Genomic DNA, 23,435 nt, shown 5'->3' on the forward strand with positions numbered 1-23,435 from the left:
TCAAATTCCATATGTGCAGGACCAAAAAATCCAAAAGATAAAGTTTAAGACCAAAAAAGTAAAATGACCATATGTTTAGGACCAATTTTGGCCTTAACTCTATACTTTATTCTTTCTATCTTTTCTTTTCTCTTACTTTTTTATCTATTTATTTAACACACCCAATATTCATTTTTAAAACTGCGTGCCGAAAAGTTCCGTCTCAACTATGAAGAAACGGAGGAAGTAGTAATTGAAGAAAAAAAAATACGGGAAATGAAATATCTTAAAAAGATAAAATAAGAAAATGAAATAATTGAACCAGAATTATAAAAGTAGAATGACGATAAACAGAATAATAAAGGAAAATTAAAAGGAAAAAGAAATAAAATACACAAGTAAAAATTCTAATTTGCGTTTGTAGTTACATAATATAGTACAGTAGTAAAATTTTATAGTAGTATATGATTTTTTCTTAATACAATTATGATGAGCTTAAGTAATTAATTTTTTCCCTAAACAAAAGTAATTAATTTTTTTTATTACTTTAAAATTATATATTTAAAATAAACTAAATTTAATTAGGGTGGTACAAAGAGCGACGCAAATCGTAAATATTAACGACTTGTACCTAAATATACATCGATAATCTATACAATATATAAAAGGGGAGTTTTGGGGGTATTTAAGAAAATAAGGTCATCTCCAACCATTTACACCAAACTAAAACTAATGTTTGAGTATAGGTCACATCAAAAAGTAGTTTTACTCCAATCATTTACTCCAAACTCAAATCCAAAAGAATATTCCATATTTATATACTTTTTATACATTTTCAATTGTACCTACATATTTATTTAAATTACATATTAGTCCCACAATATTTTACCAATAATTTAAGTAAATTAAATAATTATACAAAATTTTCTTATTAATATATTTATGTGTTAAATATACTTTAGATTCAAAAAAATTACACTACTTTTAAAATTAAAATACACTAAACTTACTATAATATAATTCAAATATAAATTGAAACACATTTAAATATATCGCAATTACATTTCCTCCATTTTCATAAAAAATAGCTAATATTCAAGACTCGAAATTTGTGCATTGTTCCTACAAATGATCAACTAGCGCATTTCGAAGTTCCAGATGAACACTTTTATTTCTTATTGCGTCATATCGGGTCATGTACTCTTGAAATCGAATATCTTCATTTATCATCATGTTCAATGGTATATATTTTTAATATACATATGGTTGGATGATTTGTTCAAACGATTTAGATTCATAAAAATGAATTTATTGAATACATTCAAAAATTAAAGTCAAATTTAATTAGTTCCAAACACACAAATTTTTCCTAAAGAAAAGGTAAAAAAAAATACTGACTCCAGTTGCAAACATCCTAGATTTAGTTGTAAACATGCTAATTCATAAGTTGTACTAGTACACAAATCGACAGTATACCAATTAGCCGCTGACTGATTCAACTATCAAAATAATAATAAGGATTATTATGCAATATTTAAAACTTTTTTGCAGTGGATTCTCAATATTGGTGTTCACTTCAAATTTGGTGTTGTTTGATAAAAAAAACCAAAAATGGGTATAGGTGTGGAGTATGGTTGGAGCACAATTTTACAATAAAATGGGATTTGGTGTATGGTTGGATGTGGTCTTAGTAGAATTTTGGGGGTATTTAGGTAAATCAATTATAATGCAATTCTAATAATTTTAAAAGAATTGTTACCTGTATTATTTTGTACGAAGAAGATAAATTATTATATGGATGTAAATTTGAATTCCATAATTGTAGGGATGAAATTTAATTAATTATTTTGTTCCCTATAATTAATCCATGACCACGGTGTTAAATTTATTTAATTATTATAATCTATATTATTTTGTATGAAGCAGCTAAATTATTACATGGATGTAAATTTGAATTCTATAATTGCAGGGATGAAATTTAACTAATTATTTTGTTTCCAGCAAGATCTGCCCCCAGTTGCTAACTGCGTTACGCCCCCGAGCAATACACAAATAATCATGGATATAAATGATACGAGCACATTAATTATTTACTTAGTTGCTTATCTTATCATTAATTTAGAGACAATTAGTATATATAAGAAATAAAAAAAATGAAAAAAATCTATATATATAAAAAAAAGTAGTATATAAGAAATAAAAAAAAAACAAACAAGATTGTTACCTAATCACATGTGGCAATGCATATGACACGATATGGTATAGAACTATAGATGATAAATTGATAATTAATCCATGACTATGGTGTTAAATTTATTTAATTATTATAATTTATTCCAAATAAAAGTAATCACACGGTATTTTGTCTATAAATTTAAAATTTAACATAAATTTGAATTTCATAATTGTAAGGATGGAATTTAACTATTTTATTTATCATTTTTAATGAATTGTTACTCTATTATTTTGTACGAAGCTAAATTATTTTATGGATGTAAATGTAAATTTGAATTCCATAATTGTAGGGATTGGAATTTAACTAATTTATTTTGTTTCCCTATAATTAATCCATGACCATGGTGTTAAATTTAATTAATTATTATAATCTATTCCAAATAAAAGTAATCACACCGTATTTTGTTTGTAAATTTAAAATTTAACACACATTCTAATTCCATAATTGTAGGAATGAAATTTAACTAATTTATTTTTTTCCCCTACTATTAATGCAAGTGGAGCCTTAAGTGGAAGGAGTGGGAGGTGGAAGGAAGTTACGTGCATAATAATTTTGTGTATAAATATGTCATATATATGAGGCTAATTATAATGAATACTATATTAGTATATTACAGAGCACGGGTCGAGGATGTAAGTTTTATGTCTCACATATGTGACATGTGATAGAATCCTAAATAGAATTGGATTTTTAGTATAATACATATATTTGGTATAAGACACATTTTACCCTAATTAATTGACTATCAATTAATTATTGTCACATCAATTAATTAAATAATCATACGACATTTCTCCAAAAGAGAATATATGTTCATATATATATATATATATATATATATATATATATATATATATATGGCGATTGATTGCCAATAAATGGAAAAGATTGATTGCATAATCTTTTTATGGAATGAATATTCATTCTCTTGGCCATCAAGTAAAAGAAACGTGCATATATATTATTAAAGATTTGATTAGAATTGATTGTGATCAATTAGTAATATTAATAGACGGAAGATTATATTCTTGGTCAATAAGAAATGTATTTACTAATTATTTTGGGCCTCTTTGATGGAAAGGGCTTTTAGGGTTTGATACTTAGGATTTATCCTCTCTCTGCCTATAAATACAAGTGTGGTAATCCCATCAAATCACACACGTTAAGAGAACACATAAATGAGGGAAAGAGAGAGAAACAAATCCTTGAGTTGTAGTTACGCCACTACGCCAAAGAAAGTCCGGGGAAGTTCGTCTCCTCCTTCCTCAATCGCTTCCGCTATGGATCGCTAATGTATGTTTCGATCCTATTATGTTTATGGTTGTACGTGAAATACATGTTGTTCGAAGATCTTGCTTTATTTATATTCAATTATGTATTCTTGAATATATAATGATAAATAATGTCCAACATGTGGTATCAGAGCATGGTTGAGAACTCATGTATTTTTATATGATTGAAAACCATACTTTTTGAATTTATTCTTGATAAATTACTGTGAATGAATCGCTATTTTTATAACATGTTATATTATGACTTTCGAATTTGATGAATTGTTTGTTACGTTTTTTTTTGTGACTTCAATATATGCGAAAGACTAGTTGATCTTTATGATTTGATTCGAATTTATTATGGAAAACTGATTCTGCCTAAATATATATTTTTTATATTCACATGATTTGATTATTGATTATTCTATCATTCTGGTTATTATTCCCGTACGACCTAAAGACAGTGGATTGAATAATTTTCTAATTAAGTTTGTTCAGTTTGATGCGCATAATTTAATTATGAATTGTAATGGTCAATTGCTTTATTAATTGATGGTTGTTCATTCTGTGTGACTATATTTTATATATTCGCATGATGTATGTGTATAGAATGAAATTAATTGATATTTTAATGAGATTTGATTTTGAGTAGGTTATATTTTCATAAATCAAAATCTTGTTTCCATAGTTTTGATTATAGATATTTTTAATTGATAAATTGTCAATTCATATTTGTATGCTCAATCTTGAGAATTAATAGTTTCCATGTTTGAAATATATTGTTTCCATAATTGATTCTATTTATGTATATGGAATTGATTTGGTATTTTGGATGTGTATATATTGTATGTAAATTGAGTTTGAATATATGTATTGATGAATTGAGATTTCAATTAAATGTTTTATGATTATGAATCTACCGAGACGGTGGAATGAATGATTACATAATTCAATTCTCGTTACATTATGTTTATTTTGCAATCACCAAAGTGAGGCAAAATAAGGAGAGTCTATAATCAAACTCATATTAAAATTTGTTTAAGCAATGAATCTCTATATGTTCTTGATTATATTATGTTTATTTTACAATCACCAAAGTGAGGTAAAATAATAGTTTATAATCAAATTAAGTGAAAATCTGCTTAAGCAATTAATCGCTATACATTCTTGATTATATTATGTTTATTTTGCAATCACCAAAGTGAGGTAAAATGAGAAGAGTTTATAATCAAGTCAATATGAAAAATCTATGTATGCAACTAATCATCATGCTTGTTGTGGCTATTAATTATCTAAATAGTTTGTTTGTTGTAAGGTCTAGATTCCCAAAGGAAATAGTCTTTGCGACATAATAAACACTAATGGAGAATAATTTAAATTGGTGTCGATTACCCAAAGGTAACGCCAATTTATTATTACTCAATTATTGAACTGAGATATGAATATTAAAAGCATGATTTTTATTATTGTATGAAGACTACCCAAAGGAGTTTTCATAATTGCCTCATGATATGGGTTTTCAAATTAATGTTCGTGTTATTATTCAAAGCTTTTATATGTGAGCATTCATTTCTTAATTGCTCCTATAATGTAAAAACATATATTTTTTGCTACTAGTATGTTTACCTCAAACGTTCCCCGACTTAATGGAACTAACTCCTTTGAATGGAAAGAGAAACTTAAGTTCACTCTTGGAATAATGGACTTGGAACCTAACACTGTTGAATGATAATCCAATTATCTTTGCTCAAAGTAGTTGGTTGATTGCCCATAATGCTTGGGAAAAATCTAACAGGACTAAGTTTACAGTTCATTAGAATATTCGTTGTAGATAAAGTTTCTCAACGACTGATATTGCAAAAGAATATTTGCATAATGTTGAGGATCGCTTCACAACTGCATATAAGTCTATTGCAGAAAAACTTATGAAGGATCTCATGAGCATGCAATATGATGGTTCTCGGACTATGTACGAGCATGTGATGGAAATAAATAACATCTCTTCTAAGCTAGAAAAGTTAGGATTATAGGTGGATAAGGATTTCATTGTTCAATTCATCCTAACTTCCTTATATCCTAAGACCATTCCAAATTGATTCACTATAAAAGATTAGTGGACTCTTAAAGAATTGGGAAACGTATTGGTCTAAGAGGAGCATAAGATGAAGAAGTATGGAATGAGTGTATCTCATGCTCATATTGCAACCGAAGGAGCGTCTAAAGGATAATATTCATTCGAATTTATCATTCTTATGGCATAAAGGAACTGGATCATATTTCTAGTGAAAGAATTAAGAGGCTTATAAAGGATAATATTCATTCGAATTTAGACTTTACAAGCATTACCGTTTGTGTGAATTGTATTAAATGTAAACAAACCAAACACAGTACTAAAAATGCCACAAGATGCATTGAGCTCCTTAAAATTATACATACAGATATTTGCGGACCTTTTGATGTCTCGACTTCTAGTGGATAAAAACGTTTTGTCACCTTTATTGACGATTTTTTCGCATTATGGATTTATTTATTGCAAGAAAAATCTCAGGCACGGTTGAACAATTTATGACTGAGGTTGAAAGGCAATTAAATAGAAATGTGAAAATTATTCGATCTGATAGAGGTGGTGAATTTTATGGTCGTACCACTAAAATAAGTCAATTACATGGACCTTTTGCCAAATACTTAGAAAAGCATGACATTTGTGCTTAATACACTATGCCAAGTACGTCTCAGCAGAATGATGTTGCTGAGAGACGAAACCGAACTCTCATGGAAATGGTTAGAAGTATGATAATTCTACCTTACCCATGACGTTGTGAATTTATGCTCTTAGAACCGCTATTATGTATTAAACTGAGTTTTTAGTAAGGTTGTACCAAAGACTTTCTTATGAACTTTGGACAGATAGAATTCGATCTGATAGAGGTGGTGAATTTTTATGGTCGTACCACTAAAATAAGTCAATTACATGGACCTTTTGCCAAATACTTAGAAAAGCATGACGTTTGTGCTTAATACACTATGCCAAGTACGTCTCAGCAGAATGATGTTGCTGAGAGACGAAACCGAACTCTCATGGAAATGGTTAGAAGTATGATAATTCTACCTTACCCATGACGTTGTGAATTTATGCTCTTAGAACCGCTATTATGTATTAAACTGAGTTTTTAGTAAGGTTGTACCAAAGACTTTCTTATGAACTTTGGACAGATAGAAAACCCAGTTTCCAGCACCTTCATGTTTGGGGCTGTTCAGCGGAAACTAGAGTATACTCTTTGCAAGAAACGAAAAATGGATTTTGGACAGTTAGTGGTTATTTTGTGGGTTACTACAAAAATCCAAAGGTTATCGATTTTATTGTCCTAATGATAGCATGAGAATTATGGAAACTGGAAATATATGATTCTTTGAGAATGGTGAGATCAGTGGGAGTTCAAACACTCGTAATGCGGTCATTAATGAAATAAGGGTATAACCTTCTTCCTTCATTTCCACAAGAATTAAGTGTGTCAAATATTGTTGAACAGCCTAACAATATTTGAATGACCAACCACTTAATGATGATGCCAAAGTCATTGAACATAGGTATGGAAGAAGCATCTCCAGATGTGCCATTAATGTTTTCTTAATGAGAACGAAGATGGCCATTTCTGATGACTATGTGGCATATCTCCAAGAATCCGAATGTGATATATGAATACGTAATGATCCAATTTCATATTCACTAGCCATTAAATGTAATAATTCTAATAAATGGATTAATGCATGATAGAAGAGTTAAAATCTATGGATTATAATAAATTCTGGGACCTTGTCGAATTACCTAATAGACAAAAGTATATTGGGTGTAAATGGGTCATCAAGACCAAATTCGACATAGATGGTTTAGTCAAACGATTTAAAGCCAGACTTATTTCCAAAGGTTATACTCAAAAAGATAGCGTTGATTATAAAGAGACTTTCTCTAATGTATCAAAGAAGGACTCACTTAGAATCATATTGGTACTTGTAGCCCATATTGACTTGGAGCTGCATCAAATGGATGTGAAAATAGCTTTTCTAATTGATGATTTGTAGAAGAAGTCTACATGAAACAACCTAAAAGACTTCATTAAGAAATGGAATGAAAATTTAGTCTGCAAACTTAAGACATCAATTTATGGACTGAAATAGGCTTCTCGACAATGGTATTTTATATTCCATGACACTATTACTGCTTTTGGTTTTAAAGAAAACACCATTTATCGGTGCATATACCTCAAGGTTAGTGGGAGCAAGTTCATATTTTTGGTTCTGTATGTTGATAATATATTGCTTGCTAGTAGTGCATTGGATTACTACATGACACTAAAATTATCTCTCTAAAAATTCCAACATAAAAGATATGTGTGAGACATCCTACGTCATAGGATAGAAATATCTTGTGATCAATCATGTGGACTTTTGGATTGTCTCATAAAAGCTACATAAATCGAATCTTTTAGAGAGATACGACATGAGTGCATGTTCTCCAAGTGTTGTTCCAATTCATAAAGGTGACAAATTCAGTTTGAATCAATGTCCAAAAACTGAATTAGAACAGAACGAGATGAATTTTTTTTTTTTTATGCATCTATCGTGGGAAGTTTGATGCATGCTCAAGTCTGTAAGTTTTGCACTCCAAATTGTTAGGTCATTACCAAAGTAACCCTGACATTGAACATTGGAGAGCTGCAAAGATAATAATGAGATACTTAAAGGGAACAAAAGATTTTATGCTCACATTAAGGAAGTGTGATTAACTAGAAATGATTGGATTTCCATTAAAGCTAGAATTATGGCTTGCTTTGAAGCATTAATGATTGCAAAATTTTATTTCAGGCCTTGGTATTGTCTCCTTAATATCCAAGCCCTTGAAATGTATTGTGATAATAGTGCAATCGAATCTTTCTCTAAGAATGACAAGTATTCAAAGGAGCTAAACTCATGGAATTAAAGTTTCTTGTCATGAAAGATGAAGTTCAGGAACAAATAATATTTATAGAATGTATAAGCACACAACTTATAGTTGCTGACCCGTTGACTAAGGCGTTATAGCCTAAGACATTTATGGAATAAGTTAACAGAATGGGTCTTGGGTATGGAAACGTCTAATCTTTATGTTTCCATGTTGGTTCAGACACTTAAGTTATGGATATTTTGAATTCAATAAAGTTGTTTCTACTTTTCTTGCATATACTTATTATTTCATATGCATATGTACGTTTTTAGTATTAATGCAGGAAGTCTTGAAATAAGACAATTATGGACATTGTGTCACTTATAGATTATATTAGTGGGGTTATTGGTAATGTGGTACATGGAAGGAACTATGTCGATTGAATGATATACTCCCGCCATGACCCGCATTAGTAGTCTCTCTAATATAATACTTATGTTTACCAATGATGAAAGTATTTATAAAGTCCAATATTATGCGCGCCTTATGTTTATTATGTCTATTTTACTGTGGCTCTGTCAAGTGTGACAAGTGGGAGAATCGAAAACTTTGTGTCCCACATGTTCGCCAAGTGGGAGAATGTAAGTTTTATGTCTCACATATGTGACATGTGATAGAATCCTAAATAGAATTGGATTTTTAGTATAATACATATATTTGGTATAAGACACATTTTACCCTAATTAATTGACTATCAATTAATTATTGTCACATCAATTAATTAAATAATCATACGACATTTCTCCAAAGAGAATATATGTTCATATATATATATATATATGGCGATTGATTGCCAATAAATGGAAAAGATTGATTGCATAATCTTTTTATGGAATGAATATTCATTCTCTTGGCCATCAAGTACAAGAAACGTGCATATATATTATTAAAGATTTGATTAGAATTGATTGTGATCAATTAGTAATATTAATAGACGGAAGATTATATTCTTGGTCAATAAGAAATGTATTTACTAATTATTTTGGGCCTCTTTGATGGAAAGGGCTTTTAGGGTTTGATATTTAGGATTTGTCCTCTCTCTGCCTATAAATACAAGTGTGGTGATCCCATCAAATCACACACGTTAAGAGAACACATAAATGAGGGAAAGAGAGAGAAACAAATCCTTGGAGTTATAGTTACGCCACTACGCCAAAGAAAGTCCGGGGAAGTTCGTCTCCTCCTTCCTCAATCGCTTCCGCTATGGATCGCCAATGTATGTTTCGATCCTATTATGTTTATGGTTGTACGTGAAATACATGTTGTTCGAAGATCTTGCTTTATTTATATTCAATTATGTATTTTTGAATATATGATGATAAATAATGTCCAACAGAGGAGATACGTAAATACGAAGAATCTATCATGAAAGATACAAAGTTTTATTTTTATTTTTGGTAACATTGTGTCATCAATATTTATGTACTTCTAATTATAAGAATGTATTTTTATACTACTTTTAATGCATAATAATTTGTTATTATACATATTTTTAAAGGAAATACAATATGAGGTGAATAGCACGAGGGGTGATACTAATTTTATTAAACTTTGGGTGTAAACATAAATGGTGTATTTGATCATTTTGCCTAGGGGTGTCGAACGGGTACTCGCGGGTATCCAAACCCGATTTTGCGGGTACCCGTACCCGAAAACTTCAATATTATACTACCCAATCCCGACCCGTATAGTTAAACGGGTAACCCATACCCGCATCGGGTATCCCAAACCCGCAGCTGCGGGTACCCAAACCCGCACACATAATTTAAATTGTGTATTGTATTGTTCAACGGTATTATGCTTTTAGTTTTCGCTTATCATCAATGCTAGTCATCTAATACAATAATTTTTTGTACATGTTTGAAATTATAGAATGAATTTTGGGATTGTTGCTAGTTGCTACACTACGATTTTAGATTTATATTTTTTTTACTTTGTTGTTTTTGCATAATTTCCAACTATTAACTATGCACAAATATGATGATTTCTCATCTCTTAAATATAATATGACTATGTATGAAATATAATGCAAATCCAAATTTTAAATAAGCAAATATGATAGAAACATCAAGCATGTCTAAAATTAAATCACCATTCAAAAATCTAATATAAAAAAAAATAATTCACTTTCATCAAAAGTCTAAATATATATAACTTCAACTAAAAGTCTATATATTTTAAATCTTTAATATAAAGACACGAAACTAATAAAAATTTTACTTCACCAATCTTGCAATCATTCATTTGGTAGCGGATAAATAATTGGAAATAAAGTGTATCATCGGGGAGTATATATGGATTTGAAACTAATTAACTAAAATAAAATATTTGAAACCCCTATAAATAACGGGTATTATCGGGTTTAACGGGTATACCCGAGCGGGTAGCGGGTATACTCATACCCGCAAAAATTTAAAACAAACTATCCGATCCCGCCCCGTTTCTCATTGTCGTCGGGTAGCGGGTACCCGTTACCCGGCGGGTAGCGGGTCGGGTTGAGGGTTTTCCAATACCCGCTACCCGTTTCGACACCCCTAATTTTGCCTATCCTCTACTCTTTTTTAGAATATAATTGAATTGAATTGAATTAAATTAAATAAAAAAATTAAATAAGTAAAATAAACAAATAACTATATTTGAGTGAGAGTGTAGCAAAGAGAAACACTAGTGATGCCAACTGCCATGGCTGTCGCCGTGGCTGTTTCTCCTCCATTTCTCGGCCGTACCCTTGTAAGTTGCTCCCATTTTCTCTACTTCTTTCCATCTTTCTTTCCTTAATTCTTAACTACCTTATGCTTACAGGATTTTGTTTATACAACTCCGACAATCTTGATTTTGTTCCTAAAACATAAAATTGTTAGTTGTAGTTTTTAGACTAAGAATGACGGGAACAGATTTTTGTTCACAGCAGCCTACAATTGGTTCAGTGGAAAATAATGTTAAGTTTCAAATTTTAAAATTCAGCTTCAACCTTTTGATGAAAAAAGTAATTTTGACTCGATGGAAAAGGTTGTACAAATGAATCTCTAATATATCAGATATTTTCATTAGGAGGAATAATCAATTAATCATGTTGCTGGGATAAAGATGGAAGAATGTATATCTTGGGCTGTATGCAAAGTGCAAACTGTTTTTCCCATCTCAATATTTCCTAATCCTCCCATATTAAAATCCCCTAATAACAAAAAAGTCAATTTCCCTTACATGCTCAGTATTTTACTTCTAGTTTTAGAGATGCAAACACTGTTGAAAAAAGTTTACCACTCCCTCCGTCCGGTAAGAGTGTGGTCACTCTTTATAGGCAATTGAGCACACTCTTGTGGGATGGAGGGAGTATGTACCTCAAGGTGTTTCTGTGTTGTCTAAACTATGGCCTCTAATTGATGTTATATAAATATATGCCCTTATCTTTTGCTGGTTTCTTCCATCATGATGTAGACTAATCTTAGTGTTTAGGTTTTTTCTGCTTGATATATTGCATATCTAATTCTCTTGTTACCCAGAGGAAAACCTTTTCTGGAAGGCGCATCCCAAATTCAGATGTTCGGTTTAGCATAAAAGCCATATTTTGGGGGCCAAAGAAGGCCGTTGAGCCCACCAAACAGGAGCTATCCCTTGGAGACTTCAGTTTGTCAGAATTAGGGGCGGAGGTGTTTTGCTTTTGTGTTCCTTTAATATGTTAGTGTTTGGTCTACCAAATTCGTGATGAGAATGTTCATTTGATACTATTTTGTTCTATAATAGGGTGATAGAAGTAGTTTTGACAAGGTCAGAAAGCTGTCAGTTCGAGTGGTTTCATCCATATCAGAGGTTTTACCACATGAGTGGGATGCTTGCAGTGTTGATGCTGCAGGCCCTGACAAATTTAATCCATTTCTTACCCATGGTTTTCTTTCGAGCCTCGAGGAGACAGGTTGTGCAGTGAAGGTTTGGAAGTTCAACTTCTGTGGCATTGCCTTGCCATTTATTTATCATTTCTTATTTAACACATAATAACTTCAGTTTATGAACTGACTATGTTTTCTATATTTAAATTAAGAGAGATGTAATTTTTGTTATCTTGTGAGTAGAAAAAGATATATTTCCTTTGAAAACAGTTTGGGAGTATGAGTGAATCACGAAAGACAAGAGATTTTAGGTGGCAAGTAACTCTAATCCTACATTAATATTTTTTGTCCACGGCTTAGCTTCTTTTCTCTTGGTTGGAAAATGATCTTGATAGTTTGATTTGAAAAGAGTTTTCTTGAAGCTCTGTCCACTTAATCGAATATATATGTAATTGGTAGAAATCATAAGCCAATACCACCTTTATAGCCTGCACATCTTGCCTCTATTCGTGTAAGTGCCCTCATCATTGAACTAGTAATAGTTTGACATCCCTTCCTGGAAACAGGATGGACATATTGTTGCACAGGGTGAATCTGATAATGTTCTCGGAGTCATTCCTCTGTATCTGAAAAGGATTGTTTTTATTGATTTTTTTTATTGATTATGAAAAGTAAAAACTATTCACACAAACACATGCCACATGCACTCCGAAATAATTGTTGTGGCTGCAAGTCTTCTCTTACATGTTTCATGCTTTGGGTGTGGTTTTGTTCAATGCTGCAGCCATTCTTATGGTGAATATGTCTTCGACCATTCATGGGCAGATGCCTATTATAGTTGTGGATCAAGCTATTATCCAAAGTTGCAATGTTGTGTGCCTTTCACACCTGTTACTGGCCCAAGGATCTTAGTTCGTAACACAAGTTACCGGGATCAGGTCTTTGATATTTTAGTGTCTGCATTGGTGGCGCTGACAATTAAGGTGGCTGTTGAATCTAACATATCTTTCTTGCGATGGCTTTAATTTCATTTCGGATTCACGCAATGCTTTAATCGTATACAGATGCATTAAGTAGCACATTCTGCTCTTTAGTATACCTTTTCCATTTCACTTTAACTTGACTAATTTTAATTTATCTTTTATTTTTTTATAGAAAAAAATTGTTGTCCAGTTTTAAAAAACTTCATGAGTGGGCATATGTATGTGCCCGTATCCTGTTTTAGAATGGATATAGTGAAGGTGTAATTCATCTGACTTCAGGTCTCTCATTTTCTCTATTATCGTGTAAAATAGGCACTATGTGATTGTGAACAGGAAAACAAGCAACTTGACAAAACTTCAATATATTTATTTATACTGCTAAGCCATTTTTCACCCATGTTGAATTTCATACTGCATATGTATTGTCTGTCACAGTCTGAAATGATTTATTTTTCTGTTTTCTTATTGTTTATATTAACATATCGGTGTATTCCAGTATCAGGTTTCATCACTACACATCACTTTCCCCTCTGCAGATGAGGCGGGGAAGTTAAAAGAGAAGGGTTTTTTGCAGAGAGTGGGAATGCAGTATCACTGGAAAAATCATAACTGTAGAAGGTAACCTCATTTGGTTCTTCAATTTTCTCCGTGCAATGGCTGAATGGGTAATGGAAAGAATTAAACAGGCAATGTTTTTTAACTGTGTAGCACAGTTTCTTTTTGCGTTAGGACTTGGGTGGTTTACAAGAGAAGAGAAATAGATTCCTAAAAAGAAAAGAAGTCATGTCAGAAAAGCAAACAATCTCATTTACTCACAATTGTGAATTCTTATGAGCTGCGTAGATGAGCTAATCAACTACTTCCACACACCAAATTAATCCCATATTCCTTTTTGGTATGTCCCAAAATGTAGTCCACAGGCTTAATTAGAATTGTATTTAAACTTATTTTATTACTAAATTAACCTTACATTAAACTTATTTGTGAAATTGATATGTGGATTAGTAAATAAGGCAAAACACACTAAATGCACATAGATTGTATTTTGAAAGAAAATTACATTCATTCTCCTAAATCAGTGTGAAAATTGAAAGGAGGCTAATTTTATGGGACGGAAGGGGTATAATTTGAGCACAATCTGGCTCTAACGCTGTGGTTTTTTTTTCCTGGGCAGTCGTGCAAAAAATATGTTTACTAGTTAATTCGCTCACTAGCATCAATAAATCTGAAAAGTCTCTGCTAATGTTTGGCCCATTTGTAGAATGCCAATGACTTTCAAAACCCTACAAATTTTCTGAAAAGGGGCCATTGATCGGTATCTCTAAGACAAATTAGATCTCCTGGGAGCTGTATCTAGTGTTTCACAGTTAGTTTTCTTCGGGGTGCAGGGTGGGTGGAAACATGGTGTTTTTTATGTTTGCTAATAGGCCAAAGCAAAGGGGTGTTAGTCATTCCTAGTTTTAACTCACACTTGAGGGAGAATGGTTAGTCATAATTTCTCACATGATTGCTAGAATGTATTGCCTCATATGCAAAACCTTTTTTCCTGCAATTATAGAGATTGACCTGATCACAGAACTTTGCTACACATGTACCTATATTTAAGAAATTATTCTTGAATTTTGAGGACTTTGATTTTAATTTTATGCGCAGTTTTGATGATTTTTTGATGGGCATGAAACAAAGTAAAAGAAAAACTATTCGGCAAGAGCGGAAGAAGGTACTGTCAGAGCCTTTCATCTTGTTGTTCTTTTGCTAAATTCGACAATAGATCGAAAGATTTGTGGACCATGAAACCATCTCATGAAGTAAAACTAAAGGAAGCTTTAAACTAATCATCAGGCATTTGGGCTAACGAGCTAATCATACAATTTAGTTGTATTTTCTGAAACATCTGGGTCGTTTACTCGGACTCCGCATTTTGTTACTTCCATTGGAGGCAATATAGCAGGAGATTCATTAGTTTATCTAGATTCCTTATATTATACTCTATTTCCGTCTGTAAAAGTTTACCAATTCTATACTGCTAGGTGGCCTTCTCTTTCTAATCTGAATCCAAAAAATTTCATAATTGTACATTGGAAATATATTATGAAAATGGCTAATCATGTTTTGTGTCCCAAGTTTCAACCCTTTCCGGAAACATGTCCCCTACATTTTCTCTTCAAAAATCCTTAATTTTGCTTAAAGTTCGATTCGTGTCACGCTTGACATAATAGTGTAACACAATAATGAGTCAACATGTCGGATCCTTAGGTGCATCATAGTTTCATTGAGGAGGTAAGTTGGGGACATTTCTCAGAATTGGGGTTTTTTTAAAGATAAAAAAGTTAGGGACACAAAATATGATTAAACCATATGGAGAAGTTGTTATAATAAATACACTAGTGATTTTCAACAACATTCTTCAAAAATCTAACTTTCTTTGTCTATTACGGTGGCAGGCTAAGCACTGGGACACATTCTATAAGTTCTACCGGAACACCACAGACAATAAGTTTGTTCACTAAACTCTAGTGTTCTGTCGAACATATAAATCGAATTTAACATTTAAAGAAAAATACAATTCCTCTATGAACCTTTGTTTTTAAATGTCTTCAGGTTGGGAAGTGCTTATCTAACAAGAGATTTCTTCCACGAAATGGCTTCAAAGCTGGGTGACGGGGTGTTACTTGTTACTGCAGAAGAAGGGGATGAACTCGTTGCTGGAGCTCTTAATCTTATTGGAGGAGACACAATATACAGACGATTATGGGGATGTCTTCCTCGTGCACACTACCCAAATCTGCACTTTGAAGCCTGCTATTATCAGGATCCTACTTCACTTCCGTTCCATTGTTGCATGGCTTGTGTTTGTAACGTTGAATTGAACAGATACTATTTATGTCAAATTTTGTGCCATCATTCATGATGTCCGCACAAACCTTTAATTCATGTGTGAAATTCAAATGATCATTAATCATACTCTAGGATCTATGGTGGCCATCATTCAGATGTGAGCTGCGCAGTGGGAAAAATAAAATCGAGATACTTATTTTTTATAACGGATCTATAATATGGCAGGCCATAGAAGCAGCGATTGAACTCAACCTTGACAAGGCAGAGGCTGGAGCGCAAGGTGAGCATAAGATCCAGAGAGGTTATATGCCGGTAGCGACCTACAGCTGCAAGTCGATTTCAAATTTCTTGATACGAGAACAAGCTCAGGTCATTTCTTTTAGAACCAATCTTTTCAATTCTCTGTTAGATTTTGTGTTTAAATCTGCAACAAATGCATTTGAACAAATGCATTTCAGAGGTATCCTTGTGCCGGAAAGGTGGCCACCTTCCACGGTTACCTTCTCTGCCGTCCGTTCACGGTCAGAGGTATCCCGTGTACACTAGTCCGAGCAGGGACACCACCCTCACTGGGACCCGAATTCGACTTACATATATCATCATTCATAATTCATTTGGCCTTAGCCAATAGATAGGCATCATACACAAAACATTTATGACAAGACAACATCTTTAAAAATCATGAAAATGTGTTCGAGTTTTCATAAAATATAATTTGTATTTTTAGTATAAGAAAGCTCACCTCGTTCGTTTAATTCCCTTAACTTGAATTTCCGACCTTAACTTGCGAAGATAACCTTTTTGGAAAATCAAAATATAATATAAAATACTAATCAGACTCAAGGGATTCTTAAACTTTAATAGGAATGCATGCCTCTTAATTAATTCTCTTTCTTATTTTACTTATCTTTAAAGAATTTCTAAAACCCATTTGTTATTGGATGATTCTTCTTCCACCATTCTCGGGCTTCGATTAAATTGGATCTATGCGTCTTTTACTTAGAAAATTTACTCTTACGCAAAACTCTACAATAAATTCAAAGTTATATTATTTTAGCTTAGTTATACCAATTTATTCTTACGCCCAAAATAATTGAATTTGAATTTGGGTTATTCCCTAATTAATTCAGCCTAACTAAAATTCCCACATCCTAGCCCACTTTCTTTCACCAAAATAAATAAAAAGAATCCAACTCTAATCATTTAATTAGTAAAAGAGAGAAGCCCATTTTAAATGACTAAATTAGTCCATATACTCCCTCCTACTTATGGATCTCTCTCTCTCACACAATCACTATTCACTCTTCTTCCCCAATTGCACAAAATAGGGAAAACCCTCCACCAGATCAGAATTTCTGCCGCCTCTCCCAGCTTCACACCTCGCTGCCGTCGACCAGCCATCCCTCCGGCGCGTCGTCGCTCTGCCGCCGGCGTGTCCCCTTTCTCCTCCTCATCTCCCTCTTCTCTCTTCTCTCACTTTCTTCTAATTTTCCCCAATCTCAGAAATAGCTTCGTCGCCCCCTTCTCTCCTATCAGTCTCCCTCTCAGCTTCTCTCCCTCCACCGCCGCCCTCCTCAATTTCCAGATCTGCCGCCGCTGCCAATGTGCACGCACAGGCAGCGGCTTGGGCCCCTTCCGTTCCTTGCGCTGCCGGAGCAGCTCTCCAAAGCCACCACAGTCTCCGTCTCCTCGCCGAATTCCTGCAAGGTAAGTATGCCCAATTTTTATCATTTCCCTCTTTTTGTTTTATTTCTAAAGATTAAATTTTGAATTTCAAAGTTTGGTGTTTTTAACTTGTAGATGTGTAAAGGTCTTGAAATCATCGGTGACATATCGGGGTTGTGGGACTGTCCTCGTTCGATGGGGTGCCTAAAAGTCCATTATCGCGTTTGAGGAGATAAGAGCGTCTCCGGTGGCGCCCCTCCCACTAGGACTTCCTACAAAAACTGTCTGCCACGTCATCACTAGCCCTTCTCATTTTACTGCCACATCACTAGGACTTCCCCCTGCACTAGGACTTCCCATAGGACTTCCACTAGGACTTCCCACAATTATTCAATTTACGGACTTAAAATTTACAGAATTAAAATGTCGACACGGAATTAAAATGTCGACACGGAATATGGGAAAATTCGAATACTTCATTAAAAAAATTACATAATACTTCAAAAAATTTTACATAATTAAAAAAAAATTACATAATACCTAAAACTTACATAATCATAAAAAGTCGAGAAATACAACCCTCGGCTCTCACTCGTCCTCGTCCTCGTCGCCCGTACCGCTGTCGCCTCCGACGTCCCCGCCCCAGATCTCGACGCCATAATCATCAATGGGTGGCATTCCTAAATCGCGCCGACATGCATCGACCACTTACTCATGCTCTGCATCAGAGTCTTCGTTAGCTGCGCGCGGGCAAGACGGTCGTTACCTGGGCCTTCTGGGGCCTCCGATTCGACCTCGTAGGACCCGCTGCCGCTGCCGCTTCCCCTCGCCATCCGCTGCGCAGCCTTTTGCCCCATCAGGCGACGACGACGGCGATAGTCTGATCGTGGTAGCGGGGCCACTTCCTCGGCTTCGGGGAACTCGTGCGAACTAGCACTGCTGCTGTACTCACCGGAAGAGTTGATCTTCGTCTGCTTCCAGCCCGAGTCGACACCCACAACAAACTTTTGCGATTCCCTGACCACGAGAAAGGCTTCAAAATCTTTGAACTTCAATTCTTTGTCGGGATACTGGGCCAAGGCTCGTTTCTTCAAATCATCCTCAGACACGCCGCTGGTTGCCATGCGCATGTTGTTTTGGTAGAGGGCGGCAAAACGACTGAGTTTAGGCCTCAACCGAAGCCACTGTTTCCGGCATTGCTCGGGAGTACGAGGCTTCGCCCCAGACAGTTTGAGTATGAGGTAGGCCTCACTAATGCGATGCCACATTCAGTCAACATACTGGTTCGGCCCGACATATGGATCCTCTACTACACCGATCCATGTATTTGCAAGCGCGGCATTTTCCCACACAGTCCAGATCATTCTCCTCTCCGACTCATCCTCACCCTCCTTCTTCTCTGGCCCCGTGTGCGAGGAAGAGCTCGGGACTTTGCCCTTGCCCCTACCCCTGCCCTTGCCCCCGCCCCTGGCCTTGCCCTTGCCTTTGCTCCTGCCCCTTGCAGCAGGCTTCGCCTCATCGGGAGTCTCACGGATCGACGATAGCCCCAACTCCGCTCCCAGCTCCTCAAAAGAGAAAGTCTCGATGTCGGCGTACTGAGTCTCCGGAACAGTACTAGGGGAATCATCGGCCAACAAATCTATATATGGGCGATAGACAGATTCCCTAGGCGTCCTCGGGCTCCTGTGCTGCATCAACCCACCCACCGCCATATTTGGCGGCGTACCGCCCATCTCCACTGCTCCGGGCATCATCCCGCCCACCCCCGCCATATTTGGCGGCATACCGCCCATCCCCGTTGCCCTTGGCATCATTCCACCCATCCCCGCCATATTTGGCGGCATACCGCCCATCCCCACTGCCCCGGGCATCATCCCACCCATCTGACTCATCCACTGGTTCATATTGTAGAACATTTGGGGAGTCATCCCCGCCATCCCCGCCATTTGGTGATTCATCCCTGCCATCTGGGGATTCATCCCCACAAAGTTTCCCTCCGTTCCGGTGGGAATCGTGGGTGTGTTTCCTCCGCTCGTGGTGGGGGAGTTCCTATTGTACTCCATTGTATTAGAAATGAAATTTGTAGATTTAGAGAGAGAAACTTGTCAACACAAGTGGTGTGAATGAAATGAAGTTCAAAGAGCCCTATTTATAGAGTTTTTAAAAAAATAAAAAAAATTTAAAACTCGGACGTCCGAGTGGGACGTCCGACCGTCGCCACTACGGCGGACGTCCGCCCGCCCGTGGGGGTGACGGGCGAGGCCATCCGACGGGCGTTGAGTACGGGCGTGGGCGCCCTTCGTTGCCACTACGGCGGACGTCCGGTCGGACGTCGGCGACGTCCTACCGCGACGTCCGCCATTGGAGACGCTCTAAGTCTTCAAACTGTGTGTTATTATGGTTATAGGACTTATGTTGTCTACTTTATGCATTTGGTGATATTTGAACAATTATCTAGCTACTTGCTAAATGCTATTTGGAAGTTTCAATGGTGGAATATGTTGTTAAACTTGTTGTAGCAGATTCTAGTTTAAAATTATATGCATATGCTTGTACATACATTAAAGAAAAGAGAGGCTTGAGACTTACCTTTTTGTGTGTGAAAAGTGTTTGGATTGGGGACTTGATTTGATCCTACATTTATCAGCAACTCCCTCTCGGACCCTTTCATGATATGTGTGTGTGTGATGAAATTTTTGGGATGATGGGTGGCTGTTTAAGGAAACTTTGGGGTTTATATACTTGTTCCCTTAAATTCCTTTGCAAGCTACTTATGCAAGTGGGGAGAGTAAACTTGGGGGAGGTTTTACATGGGGAAGGTTTGGATGTGTGTCAGAGATATTTTGTTCATTTTGTCAGAGATAATTATTCACAGGCACATTTCTTTATAGATTTTACTAATAGTTTATTATATATCTATATATATATTTTCTCTAATTATCTTCTTATGTAGGAGAACCCATTTGGAGAACATTGTCAATTCCCATGGTGATTTGTTTCTCCTTGGAGTGTGAGCACGAAACATTGAACGAGCTGTCCAGGACTTGCACGTCTCTTTCTAATTGTATTAGATTATGAATTTGATAGATTTGTATAGTAGTACTTTAGCGGACTTTGGGGATATGCCGGACATTATAAACTTTTATTTGGTGTTATAATTTTAGTAGCACTTGAAATGTTTGTTTGAGTACGGAGCAACGATTATTTATAATTCCAAGATCGATTATTATAAATGTAAAGGGCATGTTTCGAATTCTCCAACGATCACTTATTATTATTATTATTATTATTATTATTATTATTATTATTATTATTATTATTATTAGGCTAATAATAATAATAAGGTGCGAAAGTTCAGGCTGTTACACGTTGCCAACCCCCCTCAATCAAAAGAGGTAGTATCAGATAAGGTTGATTACCATACCTTAGAGCATCCACTATGGTAAATAGGCCGGTCATAGGCTAGCCTATTTCTCCTCCTGCCACATGATCCAGCACTAAAATTCCTCCTGCCACATCATCAGGACAAACAACTGGACAAGCAATAGGCTAGCCACATCATTAGTACTATTAAAAAAAAAACTAAATTTACGGAATTGAACACAAAATACGGAATTAAATGTACGACACATATACGAGAAAATGCAATAATTTCATTTAAATAAAAAAAAGTGCGTCAAAAAAAAATTTACAGGATTAAAAAAAATACATAATAAAACAAAAAACAACTATCACCGTGCAGCCCTCCACGCCCACAACTCTTCAATTAAATCCTTTTGGAGTTGAATATGGGCATCCACTTGGCGCATGTCGGCATGTGCCTGGAGCCGGCCGGTTTCATCGTGAGGTACCCCCCGTCGTACGCTGGGGGTGGCCACGCCGTGGCTTGGACTGACTTCATCGTCACTGGCCCAGTTAGTCAATTGTACACCTTCATCTTGGACTTTCATGTTGTGCATGATAATACACATCATCAGTACTATTAAAAAAAACAACTAAATTTACGGAATTGAACAAAAAATACGGAATTAAATGTACGACACATATACGAGAAAAATGCAATAATTTCATTTAAATAAAAAAAAGTGCGTCAAAAAAAAATTACAGGATTAAAAAAAATACATAATAAAACAAAAAAAACTATCACCGTGCAGTCCTCCACGCCCACAACTCTTTAATTAAATCCTTTTGGAGTTGAATATGAGCATCCACTTGGCGCATGTCGGCATGTGCCTGGAGCCGGCCGGTTTCATCGTGAGGTACCCCCCGTCGTACGATGGGGGTGGCCACGCCGTGGCTTGGACTGGCTTCATCGTCACTGACCCAATTAGTCAATTGTACACCTTCATCTTCGACTATCATGTTGTGCATGATAATACAGGCGTACATTATAGAAGCAATGTTGCCGACATCCCACAAACGCGTTGGACCCTTAATTGCCACCCGTCGAGTCTGGAGCACACCAAATGCGCGCTCCACGTCCTTGCGCGCAGACTCCTGCCGTTCCGCAAAGTAGGCCTTCCTCTCCTCATTTGCGCATCTGATCGTCTTCACAAAGACGGGCCACCTAGGGTATATCCCATCCGCCAAGTAGTAGCCCATATCATGCCGGTTGCCGTTGGCGACAAAACTGATGGCCGGACCGACACCATGACACTGTTCGTTGAAAAGGGGCGACGAATTGAGGACGTTTAGGTCGTTGTTCGACCCGGCTACCCCAAAATACGCATGCCAAATCCACATCCGATAATCAGCTACGGCTTCGAGGATAATCGTGGGATTCTTTCCCTTGTAGCCGGTGGTGTAGAACCCCTTCTAGGCAGCGGGACAGTTCTTCCACTCCCAATGCATACAATCTATGTTGCCTAAGATCCCCAGGAACCATGCTTCTCATCTGCAACAGATCCTGACAGTCTTGGGGGTTGGGGCTTCGAAGATACTCGTCCCCGAATATGTCAACGACGCCCTCACAGAAAGTCTTCAGACACTTCAGGGCACTCGTCTCACCTATGTGGAGGTACTCGTCCCACATGTCTGCCGCGCCTCCGTAGGCCAACTGTCTAATTGCCGCAGTGCACTTTTGAATAGGGTGTGGCCGGTCTGCCAGCCGCATCGTGCCTGAAGCGGAAACACAGATATCGATGCTCCAAAGCGTCAACGATACGCATAAACAGCTCTCTGTCATCCTAAAATGCCGCCTGAACATGTTGGCGTTAAACCGCGGCCGCTCTGCGAAGTAGTCGTCATATAGCTGCTGATGTGCAGCTACGTGATCCCGAGCAATCACTGCTCGGCGGTGTACAACGGGTCGAGGTCGAGGTACCGCCGGCTGCAAAGCCCCTTGTAGCAGCCGGTCTATCTCACCGGACGTATAGGCGTCCAATGCTTCGTTCATTTGCTGTTCGTACTCCTCAGCATCTCTACCACTACCACCACTACTACCACCCGCGCTACTCATTTCGCGTTGTTGCTCTTGTACAGAAATTAAGATAGAGAGAAAGCTCGTTAAAACAAGCGGTGCAAATAATATGAAAATCGCGTATATATAGTGTTTTGAAAAGAAAAAAAAATGCGTTGGCCGCCGATCGCCAGCCCACAATGGCAGCGAGCGGATATTCTTGCCGATTCCGCGCTCGCCGGTTGTTATGGTTCGGC

At 36.1% G+C, this 23,435-nt stretch overlaps 1 protein-coding gene across 1 annotated transcript; it reads left to right on the plus strand.

Annotated features, from left to right (window-relative positions):
• The first annotated feature begins 11,094 nt into the window (after positions 1 to 11,094).
• On the plus strand, positions 11,095 to 16,661 carry LOC148934023 (uncharacterized). The gene is made up of 8 exons (XM_089062133.1): positions 11,095 to 11,197; positions 11,971 to 12,117; positions 12,212 to 12,394; positions 13,774 to 13,895; positions 14,931 to 14,997; positions 15,722 to 15,774; positions 15,879 to 16,086; positions 16,338 to 16,661. The coding sequence occupies exons 1-8, from the start codon at positions 11,138 to 11,140 to the stop codon at positions 16,659 to 16,661; spliced, it is 1,164 nt and encodes a 387-aa protein (XP_088918259.1). The 5' UTR covers positions 11,095 to 11,137.
• Positions 16,662 to 23,435: the final 6,774 nt, after the last annotated feature.

Source organism: Salvia hispanica, chromosome 1 (genome assembly GCF_029641045.1).
Source record: "Salvia hispanica isolate PSC_SH4W2 chromosome 1, Shi_PSC_v1, whole genome shotgun sequence".
NCBI classification, from domain to species: domain Eukaryota; kingdom Viridiplantae; phylum Streptophyta; class Magnoliopsida; order Lamiales; family Lamiaceae; genus Salvia; species Salvia hispanica.

Bases quoted from the DNA above. Each gene is read 5' to 3' on its own strand.
- LOC148934023 (XM_089062133.1), top strand. From the start codon at position 11,138: ATGCCAACTGCCATGGCTGTCGCCGTGGCTGTTTCTCCTCCATTTCTC. The intron at 14,998-15,721 runs GTACTGTCAGAG...TTACGGTGGCAG, and splicing joins TTCGGCAAGAGCGGAAGAAG to GCTAAGCACTGGGACACATT. The intron at 15,775-15,878 runs GTTTGTTCACTA...AAATGTCTTCAG, and splicing joins CGGAACACCACAGACAATAA to GTTGGGAAGTGCTTATCTAA.